We start from the raw sequence: 13,096 nt of genomic DNA on the forward strand, positions 1-13,096 counted from the left end.
GAAAGTTGAGCAGAGACTCAGGAGGTGACCTTTGAAATGTCAGCGCTTATCAGTTAAACTTTCTATATGGAAAAATAGATATGAAAAATTTGAATTTTATTTCCCAGTTTTCATATAGAAATGTTATATGATAAGTGTTACATAGTCCCACAACCCCCTTACATTGTTTTCCCATGATATTTCAAATATTGATAATTGCAGGTTGATGCTTCTTCTTCTTCTTCTTCTTCTTCTTCTTTGTTTGGTTTATTGGTGGGTTGCAACCAACTTCAAGGTGTGTTACCACCATACTGCTGCTAGTCTCTCTCCCTTTGTATTTTATTGATGGTTTTAACTCTTAGGAAATGACTCTCTTAGTTTCTCTTTATTTAAAACTAGAACACAATACGCTGCTTGGCTTGTAGCTGGAGTTGTTCTCACACATTATTCATTTCACTCATAACACTATCAGAGTACCAAGCTGCCTTGTTCTTTCTCGGAAATATTCTTGCAGCTAATGTTCCAGAAATCATGAGGAGAATTTTGCAGAAAATTGGCTGGAATTACAGCGACCATAAAACACAGCATATCTGTGCAAGAGACCATAAGCTTAGGCCTTAAATTTATATTCCCTACCAAAATTCTTCCCCCCTGTTTCCCCTCTGGGTCTGTACTTTTCTAATATTGCACTGATTTTATTTTATTAGCTTGTCAGGCTGATTTAGAGGTAGTAGCTTATCAATCTTACATCCCTGCTCAGATCTCTGACATATTATTTATTTAATTTATTTAGATTGGTGACTACATTAGTAAATATCTCTACTTGGAAAGTGTGCAATCTTTCATTTTGTTTAAAAAAGACAACAAGCAGAAGGTTTCAAATCTGTCCTCTTTCTCCTATTCACTCCCACATGCAGCACTTTTCTATTACTTTCTCTCTGCTGTGCATCCTCCAACCCACACCTCCTCCTCTTCCTCCTCCTCTTCCTCCTCCTCCTCCTCCTCCTCCTCTCTCATCTCATTTCTGGAGGAAGAGGGAACCGAGGCAGGACGTCAGACTTAACTCCCAATTCTCCTTCACTCCATTGCTCTAATGCAATTAACTCCACTGGTGGGAACAAGAGAGGAGAGCCTGAGAAATCCCTGATTAATTCAATCAAGTAGATCCTCGGTGTGTGTGTGTGTGTGTGTGTGTGTGTGTGTGTGTGTGTGTGTGTGTGTGTGTGTGTGTGTGTGTGTGTGTGTGTGTGTGTGTGTGTGTGTGTGTGTGTGTGTGTGTGTGTGTGTGTCCGGACCACTTACCCAGAATACACACAAACACATACAAACACATGCAGTCCTTCTTTGCCTTAGGCTGCAAATAAAACCTTTCATGGTGGATCATATAATCAGGCAGATATTTTTCCAAGGCGAGAGAAGCACTGGACTCTTCACTCTACTTCACAAGATTAGGAGCTTTTCAAACGCACAAGGTGCTGCTGTTAGTTCAGCTGTTTTTACTATTGAATGGATTCACTCCACACTGCCCCTATATGGAGCCTTTAATAACCAGGGTAACAGCTCAGACATGATCAAAATGTCTTATTTCAAATGTTTACTGTATAAACTTCAGTACACGGAGCTTTTCTGTGACTGCCGGAGAATATAAGGCGAATTATGTTTGATGCTTTTAATGGGAGGAACAATGGAATTACACTTTTTCCTGTGAACCCTCTTGTGTAGAAGATGAATATATCCACAGACGTCTGTACTTACACAAATGTCAACTCCGACTCAAGGATAAATTTAATTTATTTTGTTGGTTAAAGGTCACTCTGACCTCACAAAACGTATGTTTAGCCATAACTCAAGCATTCATGTAGTGATTATCACAAAATATTCTTCCTGCAGCATAGATCACAGGTCCCACCTCCTCCATGTTAGTGGATAGGACAGTGAACAAACTAAAAGGTCCATATTTAATCATTTTTTTCAAAGATGGTGTCTCTCATTGTATGTAGTTCTTCACACTGATGTAGGTTTGGTTTTAATTAGTTATTTCATTTTAATAGCTACAGATATGTTAGCTTGATAGTGGGATAGTGGGAGGAAGTGGAGAGGCTTCTTTATGTGCAGTCTGGACAGACATGGGTGTAAGCTGTAACTCGACTGGTTAGCGGAGGCGTACAACCTCGTTTTAGAAATATATGTCAGTCAGAGGCTGTTGCTTTACTCTTACTGTGGCACAAATGTTCTTATTTAGTACTGATCCAGTCTTTGAAAAAACAGTGTTCTCCGTTTTACTGTCTCCATCATAGCTCTCGTCATTTCCACCTGTCTCCTCAAAAAACTGCACAGAGGACCCCCCCGACTGCGGGGAGTTTTACAGCCGCCACCCACCCGCTGTGTTTCTGTGGAGGTGGCTGTCGAATGGTTCGGCTCAGGATAGTGTTCATCACACAGGAGACACTGAAGAATCCCATCCTGCTTCTTCACTGTGTCCTCAGCGCCCCGTCCGTTACATAATAATCACACTATGCTGTCACGCTATGTTACTGCCTACTGCTGTCACAGCACTGAGAAATAATCACTCCACCGATGTGGTGTGGTGTTGGAGTGTGTGTGTGTGTGTGTGCGTGCGTGTGCGTGTGTGTGTGTGCACGCTTCTGTTCCAGCTGAAGTTTTGTTTTGGTCAAGGGCAGAAATCTCTGCTGTCGAAGAGGAGGAGGAGAAGATAGTTGATTAGTTTCTACACAGCACATTAAAACACACGCATGCATCCACACTTACACACAAAACCCTGCAAGGTCACAGCTGAAGTGGATGTTTCTTTCACACGTTCCTTTGCACTGACTTCATACATTACCTCTGAAAACACACAAACCCTACTTCACAATCCTGAGTGTGTTCGTGTGTGTGTGTGTGTGTCACTTTTCTTACCAAGTGTCTCAGACCAGCATTTATATCGACAGAGGCGCCCCACGCTCTGTATGAGACTCACAGAGGCTTTTGAATGCTGCAAGAGAAGTTAAGAGGTATAGGATGAAACAAAAGTTACAGATTTCAAAGAGGCACTGGTAATATTATCCTCAGGCAAACACACTCTGACCAACCTGTGTTTGAGAAGCCCCAAAAAAACCGGCTTCTATTTTCTCTGAGGATTATTTCTATTTTGCTGTTGCCCACGTTTGACAACAGAGAGGATGCTACAGTATCTCACAGTCCAGTTAACTATCGCCTCCAAAGCCTGAACATTTCCCACATCCCACAAGAACTGAGCACAATGAGTTCTACTGCTTCTAATTATGCCAAAACACAAGCAGATGAAACATTTGGTGAATGTGTTGGGCTTCGTGGTTCAAACCTGCACTCATTAATCTGTTTTGTCCCTTCAGCAGATACACAGCAACAGTATCCCTCCTTTGGAGTCGTGTTTCTGTCCGTGTGATGAATTTCAGTCTAATTTCTACTTTTATTTCTGCTTGTTTGCTGCTGCTTATGAAAGGTTTGATGAGCGACTGAACCGTTTAAGTTTTCAACCAAAAACCAAAACAATGTCTCTGGAGTGTTGAAGGCAGCTGCAGAGTCGGGTGCATTTAGTGTATTAGTGACCGTTAACACATTTTTAGTAGTTTTTATCGAAGAGAAATCTCTAACTTCATTTTTGTGAAGCTTCCACGCATCATAAGTTGTGTCCTCCGTAGATCTGTAATTTTCTTCAACGTCTGCACACTTTCACATTTACATTTCCTGAGAGTGATGTATTAGATTCAAACGCACAACCGCACATCGCCAATTAAGAAAATCACTCACAGACCCCGTTAAGATATATTATCGCAATCTGTTACAGAGTCTCTCTCAGAATCACTGCCACCAACAAAATGATTTGATGTTGATGTTTGGCTCTCATGTAACATGTGCTGTATGTGACGCTGAGAACTTTATTTATACTTTGAGTCACAGAGAACTAATCATCAGAACTGCAGTTTTCTTTTAGTTTTTCTCTCTCTCTTTAATAACCACAGTTTTAACTGTTGATAAGGACACTTGTTGATATCTTACTTTTTAGACAAGTAGTCTTATTACAAAGCTGTAAAACTTAAGGCATTGTTGCACTGCACCAGTGGTTTCAAATCTTTTTGGCATGTGACCTCAGTGTCTTCTTGGGTCACCTTGTCAAATTTTCAGATGGTTAAATTTCCACTCTAAACTCCCCAGACGGTTTCATTTAAATAATCTCAAACTCTACAATATTTAACACAAGGCAAAGATTAAAAATAAGTCTGTGAAATGATTCCAAAATGTATGTTACAGAATTCCTTTTCTTCTTTCCTCTCATGAATCATCTCTTGACCCTGCAGCTTCATCTTGTGACCTTTGAGAGGTTGGCAACCACAGGACTTAAACTGTTTGTAAAAGCTTTGACCAGCTATAATAATAAAATACGGTATTTATACATTAATGCATCAGTATTGATTATGCAGTATATAAAAATGCATCTGTCAAACTGTCGATTTTCTGCAAATACAAGTACTTTCACTTTTAACGCTAACTAAATTGACCTGATAATACGTTTGTACTCTTTCTTATATGCAGGAGTTACACTTTTAATTGAGTATTATTACACTGTGGTATTAGTACAAGTATTTAAGGATCTGAGTACTTCTGCCAGATGAAGAGCAATCAAGTCATATTTCTATCTCACTCTGTGCAGAGCAATGGGCACAAAGAAGATCATTTTAAAGATGCAGAACTGCACATAACGTAATGTATAACTCAGCTCACTGAAAAGCTGAGGAACAGGAGTCTTGCTCACTCACATTATTTGCACCATAATAAATCTGTAAATTATGCAAATGCATGCATGCTCACATGTGCGTACACACACACACACACACACACACACACACACACACACACACACACACACACACACACAGACAAAGGCAGTCATCTATGCAATCGCACCAAGTCAGCAAAGAGAAGGAGAGAGAGAGGAAGAAGATTTGTTATTTAGTTTCTCAGTGAATTTATTTACGGGAGGGTTGTTTTATTGGAGTTTGAGTTTTGCATCTCTCGCTGGTTACTGTGCTTTTGAGAGGACAGGAGGAGAAGGAAGGTGAAATAAGCAAAGCCGTGAAGAGAAAAGCTCGTAGCAGGAGGGAAGAGGTGGAAAGAACAGAGGAGAGGATGCAGGGAAGGAATACAGGAAGAGATGGGCTGAGAAGGATGAGGGGGGGGGGTTATTAAAAGCAACAGAGGGAGAAAGGACAGTGCAGCAATAAACTACACAGTCTAGTTTAACATAAACACTAGCAGCAGGAAGAAACAGCTGGCGTATGGTGGCTCTGTCCAAAGTTCAAAAGTATTTACACCCTTGCGTCTAAAACTCATTAATTACTCTTCGCCTCCATCCATCCATTATCTATACCACTTATCCTTTGAGGGTGGCAGGGGAGCTGGAACCAATCCCAGCTAACGATGGGTGAGAGGTGGGGTACAACCAAGACCGGTCGCCAGCTTAATGCAGGGCCGACATACAGAGACAAACAAGCTGCTCACATTAACCCTCATCGGCAATTTGAGTGTCCAGCTCAGCTAAGCTGCATGTCTTTGGACTGTGAGTGTACCCGGAGGAAACAGACGCAGGAAGAATGTGTAAACTCCACAGAATGACTCTGGCCAGCTCACATGTTCGAACCCAGAATCTTCTAACCAGTGCACCACCTTGCATGTCACATCAAAATTGTGTTACATGTGTTTCTGGCAATGGAGTCAGCTGTTTCCCTCTCTTTCCACTATTAACACTCAGATAAATGCATTCCTGACTCTAGCTTCATATTTAAATTTTCTCGTGTAATCTTCTTGCAAAAAAACAAACAATTTCCCCAATGTTCCTTTAAATATCGAAAGAACGACGAAATTAGTCATTCTTCGACAAAATAAAACATGAAAATCATATTTTTTCCACGTGATTGTTAGCCACGTCTGTGAACCTTTAATATACTGTACAAACGTGGCTTCAGTCTCAAAAAACAGTTGATACAAAAGAGAGATGAAACGAAATTAGGAGGGGGAAGGGGGAAACAATTAAACAAGGGGGTAAAGAAGGAAGCAAGGAAACAAGAAATGTAAGATGTGAGAAGAAGAGAGGATGGAAAATAAGGCAGAAGAGGGTCAGGCGTTCCGACGCAAGAGCAGGCATTTGAACGGTAGAGAAGACGAAGAGTTGCTGAGGAGCAATATCAGGCCTGAATGCTTTCTGAGACAGAGTCGGCATCGGAGCGTCGCGGGCAGCGAATGAGAATTGCTCATTCCGTACACACATACAATCCTCGATATGATTGCAGGTATGAATATCAATGTCTCCGTCAACCCTTGGGTTTAAACCAGGCTTTATGCGGAACAGATCTGTTGTTTGTGTTAGCCCCGTTCTCCATTTGTTGTTGCATTAGATACAAATCTCTGTGCAGGTTTGCCCTTGTATTGCATCTCGGCGGTAATACAACACAACCACTCCGTGTCTCAAAGTCTCACACTTTGCTTTAACTGAAACTCGCTGTAAATCCCCGGCTTCTCTCCCAGCTGGTGTCCGTGAAGTTCACAGCTCCTGTTCTTTCTTTGTAGGTTTTCCAGTAAAAGCTGTCGCTGTCAGTTTTGTTTGTTTGTGGTTGACAATGTTTGCAATATGGCTGTCTATTTGCTGAAATTTTCTCGAGGGGCTGTATGTGAGAACGATGATCGAGTCAGTTGCTCTGGACTATTTCTGGAACTTTTCCTGCAGTAAAATGTCTGTAAAATGTCCGAGTGAGCCCATGTGAGAATACAGCAGGAATTATTCTAGAAAATGTACAGCAGGCAAGTGGTGGTGTTGATGTAGTTTCAAACACACGACAGACAAGAAACTGGAAGAATACAAATATCCCCCGATGAAGAGGCGTCAGCATGTTTGGGGTCAAAGATTAATAAGTTGAACTTGAAAATCAGTGTAGTACTCGTTGTTCTCACTCCCTCAGCTGACTGAGCTACTGCAGCTACGGTCTTTATGGGAAGTAATGGTTTTGGTCTGAGTCGACAAAGAGATCTTATTTCTCTTTGTGGGAAGTCGTGGCTTTGGCACGAGCTAAATCAAACTTTGATGCTGTGAAAAAAAAGATATGTTCCAATGTTCAGCTACTAAGAGGCTTCCATAGTCTGAGTTAAACAAATCAATGGGGTATCTGTCCTGGCAGGTATCAGTGGGGTTCGTTTTACTGGTGTTTTATAAAAACAATAAAGTTTCCACTAGCAAACTGTGTAGAAAGATCGAATCCTTCTCTCTCCACTCTTTCTACGCCTCTGTGCTGGTGACAGACAGTGGCATTATGTTTTCAGTTTGTCCATCCGTTTGACCATCTGTCCGTTTGTCCTCTTGTGAACACTATATCTCAAGAACGCCTTTCTTTCTTTCTTTCTTTCTTTCTTTCTTTCTTTCTTTCTTTCTTTCTTTCTTTCTTTCTGTCTTTCTTTCTTTCTTCTAATTTGGTACAAAGGTTCAGTTTGACTCAGGGATGAACTGATAACATTTTTATGGTCAAAGGTAAAAAGTCACTGTGACCTCACATTTTTTGCCTCGTTATTTCTCTTAATATCTTAAGAATGCCTAAAGAGGATCCTTGGCACGAATGTTCACATATGGATTAATTACTAGATGGAGTTATGGATTCATTGGCTCGATTTTCACCTCAAGTCTGCCTTTAGGGAATTTCTTCAAATTCACTTGGACTCAAAGATGAACTCGTTAGATTTCAGTAGTCAAAGGTTAAAGGTCACATTGATCCATATTATTGTGAATGCAGAATGTCAGGGATACATGGAGGGACTGTAATCACACTGGTTGGTGGAGGCATACAACCACAGGGCGGTGCTTCTAATTTATCTTCTAGTCTCCCTCTTTGCCTCTGTGTTTGTTTCCCTCTCTCTCCCTCTAATAGATGTGGTCTCTGTATGTGTTGCAGGATCACTCTGAACGGGATGAAGGTGTCCAGGCCAGACGTTCGCATCGGCCGCTACAGAATGATTAAACACGAGAGAGACAAACACAACGAGCCCAACCCACAGAGGTACTGCATCACTGTCCAAACTCGTTCTACGGCTTTACATTGGGATCGATCCCACCGCTTATGTTCCACAGCTACACACTCTGCACACCTCGAACTTTTTCACATCTATTTGAGAGAATTAGGAATATGTGGCGCTGCAAATGGCACACTATCAATAACATGTCCTGTTAATTAGTGTTAGCTACAGAGCAATATTACTGCTCAGAACACATGAGACAACAGGGGTCCAGCTGTGAGAGATGATAACACACTATCACGATTCCTCGGTTCAATGTTGTATCTGATTTCATTCTGTCCATTTTTCCTAGTTAACCGCAGATGCTTTAACGAGAAGACTTTCCTTTGTTTTGCCCTTAAATTGTAATTCACGTTACCACAAAAACACTATGACTGCCTCTTCTGCTGCTACAGTTCTGTATTTCTACAACCTAGACAAATAAAATGGAAGTATGATGCTAAAAAAATACATAAAACTAGACTTTAATCAGACATTTTTAAATGTTTGAGGAGTTGTTAACATCTCAATGCTGCTTGGTTCTTTGCAATTAAGAATCTATTCTGAACCACAGCGTTTCAGACCAATCAGCATTCGATGAAGGAGGAACTACTGGCAGCTCAGGGCAAGTCTCATGTGCATCAGTTATATCAGAACAGGAAAGAATATATTCAATGAAAAAAGAGCAAAGAAAATAACATTGAAGACTCTTCTTGATGTTTTTTGTCTTTTTCCAACTGGCTTCTGCAAATACAGACAGATGGTTCATTCAATCACCTGCTGAGGATTTTTTGAAAAAGCCTTTTCCTTTCTTGGTTTCCAACAAAGCCTCCTCAGATGGTTCTGCATCAGGTTAAGGATTTGAGAGACATTCTTCTTCACTGATAAAACATGATCACTCCTAACAGGATGCTTAAAGATGCAACAAGCCGCTGAGGTGTGGACATATGCTGAATAAATAACATTTGTGGATTTCAAACATTTCTGGTTCTTTAAATTCATAAACACTAAAACTGACTGTGTAGTCTGCAAAGTCATAGCGGTGGAAACAGCTGCATCCTCAGATGGGGTCATCAGATATACTAAGCACCAAATGATGAAGCAAAATAAAAGTAAAAACCTTCCTCTGCAGACTTGGACTTGGCCTTTCTGGTCAGTGACAGATTTGAAGATTTTGCAAAACATTTCCAATAAAACAAAAATTTATTTTCAGAGATATGGCCGAGGGGTTTAAATGTTGTTCTTCTGGCTTCATTCCTTCGAATTGCTGTTCAGACAAATGTGGAAAAATGCTTTCCCATATAAATGTGTTATGGTTTGATGAATGAGAACCAATATGCTGAGATGAGCCCTTCTAGACCCATTTATCACCAGGAGTATAGCACCTCATATTAAGCTGCTTAAACATGGATTATCACTGTTAATTCTCCTCTAGAAAGCCCTGTTTTCATGCCTGAATTGGCCGGTGCAGCGATGCCTCTCAACACAAAAATCGATAGCTGCTGCAGCTGAGGCACAATGAAGACATAGTGAACCCTGTTCTCTCCTCCAATATTGTTTTAGTTAGATTTCTTGTGAAATTATTGTGTCACAGTGTTTTGACAGGACTGCGCCGCCTCATGGTTTTAACTGTGGCTCCTAAATTGGTTTATAAGATGATTAAAAAATTGCTGGCAGCGAGAGTCATGTGTGAGAGAAGTGACGCAGTAAACACAGATAAACAAATTGTGACATGTTTGCTTTGAATTTCAGATTCGCAGTTAAAAAAAGGAATTAAAAGTTTGATTATTATTCATGATTCATAAATAATTACATCTATATGGTACAAAGTACTGGAAAGCACCAAATCATATGGAGAGTTTACATCCAGTGATCTGACTGTAATTTTCACATAAATTGTTTTCCTGTTTTAATGGTATTACACATTTTACAGCTAAATTAATCATGACCTTTTTTTCAGTAGTTAAAACTGAACTTTTGACTGTGGGAGTTGTACTTTATTCTTACCTTGACTGAAAACAGTCCCTTAAAAATACAGGACCTAATGAGTGAGAATTTCAAAAATACTGAAAATGTTTTAGGTGAAAATGACAAAAAAATAAAATATTAACTTTCTTTTAAGAAATCCATGGATAGATTTTCTCAATTGCTTATGACTAATAAGTAGCTGATGACTTATTAATGAAAATGGGGTTTGAAATAAGTGAAACGTCAGAACTTCATCTAGAAGTGGATTCACTTTCAAACTAACAATCTGTACTGTAAAATGGCCTCAATAACTTCAATATGAAGAAGTCTGAAATAAACAGACATGCACAACACGTCATCCATCATTGTTTTAAATGAGAGACAGAGAGAGAGAGATTCAACGATCCCGCTGTAATTGCCCGCTGAATGGACACCATAGAGAAGGGAGCCAGCTAGGTCAGACTAGTCTAGTTGCCTTCATCAAAGTCAATAAATCATGCGTGTGTCAGTGTGTGTGTGTGTGCGCTCATGCCTGCTTGCAGTGCGTGCGTGCTTGATGCTTCCCGTTTTCCTCCTCCTCTCGCTCGGCGCTCTTCTCTCCCTCTCTGGTCTGTGGACCAGACTTCCTCAATAAGAGGTGACACCATCAGGGACACTATTTATTTGAAGCCGATACATTATTCATAACGGTAGTGAGGGGCAGAAAGTAACGGGCCTATTAGTCGGCACAAACCTCATCTCTACAGCCCTTCTGGACACTCATTATACAGTCTCGGAAATTTCGGCTTAAAGGATATTTTTGAAAAGAAGTGGGATTTAGACTTGAATAAAGCACAGTGGCTCAGAAGAATCAGGACGTTGTTAAAGGAGGGATGACCATCTCATGGCAGTGTTCAGGCAGTGTAGGCGAAGAGGGACGGTTTTTTGTTTTTAGCTCTCGCTGTGTCTCTCTTCTGGCCTGAAATTGTATTCATCACTTTTTATCTCCCGAAGATGAGATAAAGATTTTAGATTTCTTTTAATGCAGTTTGTATTTGCAGCAGAGTGTTAATCTCTCAGTCCATCAACCATCTGGTATTTTCTTTGACTGACAAACTCGTAGGAAAACGGTTGAGCTTTTTATAGTGTTTACTTCTTTCATTACCTTAATCAAGTGACTGAAGATAGTTCCTTCAATCAGCACTAAACACAAAGTACAGCTTTGAAACTAAAATATTGGACAAATATATATTTTAACCTGAGGATAATACCAGATTAATAGTTAGTAACTCATCAAAGTTATTACAGTTCATCCTCTGAGGGTCAGGAAGGTCTGTACCAGATTTATTACAATCAACCCCAATAGATGTTGAAAGATTTTACTCAAACCCAAGAATGTGAACCTCTTGTTCAGAGGAAAAGCCACAGAAGTCAGCTGGATTCATCCTCTGGAGAGCATGAACCTCTGAGAAGGAAATTCAGCAAATAGTCATTGAGATATTTCTGTTTGGTGCAGAGTATTTGAACAGACAGATCAATCAATATCATCATGGCTACAGAAGATAAATCATTAGACAACAGAAAGTTGTATATTAAGTAAGTATAAGATATAAGTATCTCTTCCAGGACCTTTTGTGTTTTTGTTATGATTTCCAGATTTCTGAAAAGTTGCATTTCCAACTAGAAAATCAATTTCAACCACTTTCTTTTCCTCAAGGAGCTTTACACGAAGGTCTGTGTTTTGCCTGGATACTCAATGATATTTTTGTCTTTTAAGATGGTCACTGTGACAGAGGAGATACGTGTAGAGTCATAGGTTCCTTGAAACGTCACATTCACTTTCTACACCAACAACCTCCAACATCAATTTGTCTTTCAGAAATATCTTAAAACCCCGAGGCTGTACACGCAGAGGTCTGTCATTCAATTACACAGATAAGCCGAGCGTCTGTCTCTGCTCTTAGTCTTCAGGTGCGGAGTTACCTCTCTGTTTTGATTCAGATTAATGATAGAGCCTTTCGGGAGAGTTTTTCTGGAGTACCTGCGTAATGTCCAGCGTTTAAGGAAAGCGTCGTCTCGACTGTTTGATTAATGTTTACCGTCTCCCCCTACACACACACACACACACACACACACACACACACACACACACACACACACACACACACACACACACACACACACACACACACACACACACACACACACACACACACACACACACACGGACACACATTTGCTCAAATATGCACACACTCTCACACAGGAGTCCATTCTCTCAGCCCTTTGTGGTGGTGGTTAGGCATAGAAATGAGATACTGGGCCGGCAGAATGAAGAACGAGACATTCATCACCAGCAGCTAGTATCAGTTAGCATGCACACACACACACACACACACACACACACACACACACACACACACACAGACACACACCAACACACACAGTCCAAAGACGGTAACATATGAATGGAATATTGAACAGTGTTATTGTGCAACTCATTCATCTGAGATGCACAAAGCCACGCTTGCTAGAGAGAATGTGTGTCTGTGTGTGTGTGTGTGTCTGTGTGTGTGTGTGTTAGTGTGTGTGTGTGTGTGTGTTAGACTGTCTTTTGTAGAATCCGTCAAGGGCCATTTCAATTTTTATAACATCCTTTGTGGGCCATACTAAATTATTGAAAACAAATATTATATTATAATTTGTACTGGTTTGTTCATCCCTGTCCTCATCTGATTTTATTACTGCTTTTAATTTGAATCTTTGCTATTTTTAATATTGTTTTTAATTGTGTATTTTTATTGATGCCTGGATTTGCTTCTCCTGGGTGATGCGCCTGATGTCAGATGGTAGTGATGATGGTTTTTGCCAAATCGACTTGAAACAAAAAATACATTTTTGAAAAATATGCCTAATTGCTTTCTTTTCAAGAGTTTGATGAAAGACACCGGTCTCATGCATGCATGCTAAAAATGAAGATAGAGCAAAGAGACTAGCTTAGCATCAAGACTGAAAACAAGGGGAAACGGCTAGCCTGATTGTGTCCATGCTTAGCAACATCTGGTTACCATGAATCTCTATTTTCTGCCTTTTT

General features: G+C 40.3%; 1 protein-coding gene across 3 annotated transcripts in view; it reads left to right on the forward strand.

Moving 5' to 3' along the window:
* The window catches only part of b4galt2 (UDP-Gal:betaGlcNAc beta 1,4- galactosyltransferase, polypeptide 2), a 121,226-nt gene that overhangs the window by 104,318 nt on the left and 3,812 nt on the right, over positions 1 to 13,096 (forward strand). For all 3 annotated transcript variants that reach the window (XM_034613945.1, XM_034613946.1, XM_034613948.1), the window contains one exon: positions 7,956 to 8,060. In XM_034613945.1, the coding sequence (XP_034469836.1) occupies positions 7,956 to 8,060 (105 nt within the window). The remainder of the gene's footprint in view (positions 1 to 7,955; positions 8,061 to 13,096) is intronic.

The sequence above is a fragment of the Hippoglossus hippoglossus genome, chromosome 17 (assembly GCF_009819705.1).
Source record: "Hippoglossus hippoglossus isolate fHipHip1 chromosome 17, fHipHip1.pri, whole genome shotgun sequence".
Taxonomy (NCBI): domain Eukaryota; kingdom Metazoa; phylum Chordata; class Actinopteri; order Pleuronectiformes; family Pleuronectidae; genus Hippoglossus; species Hippoglossus hippoglossus.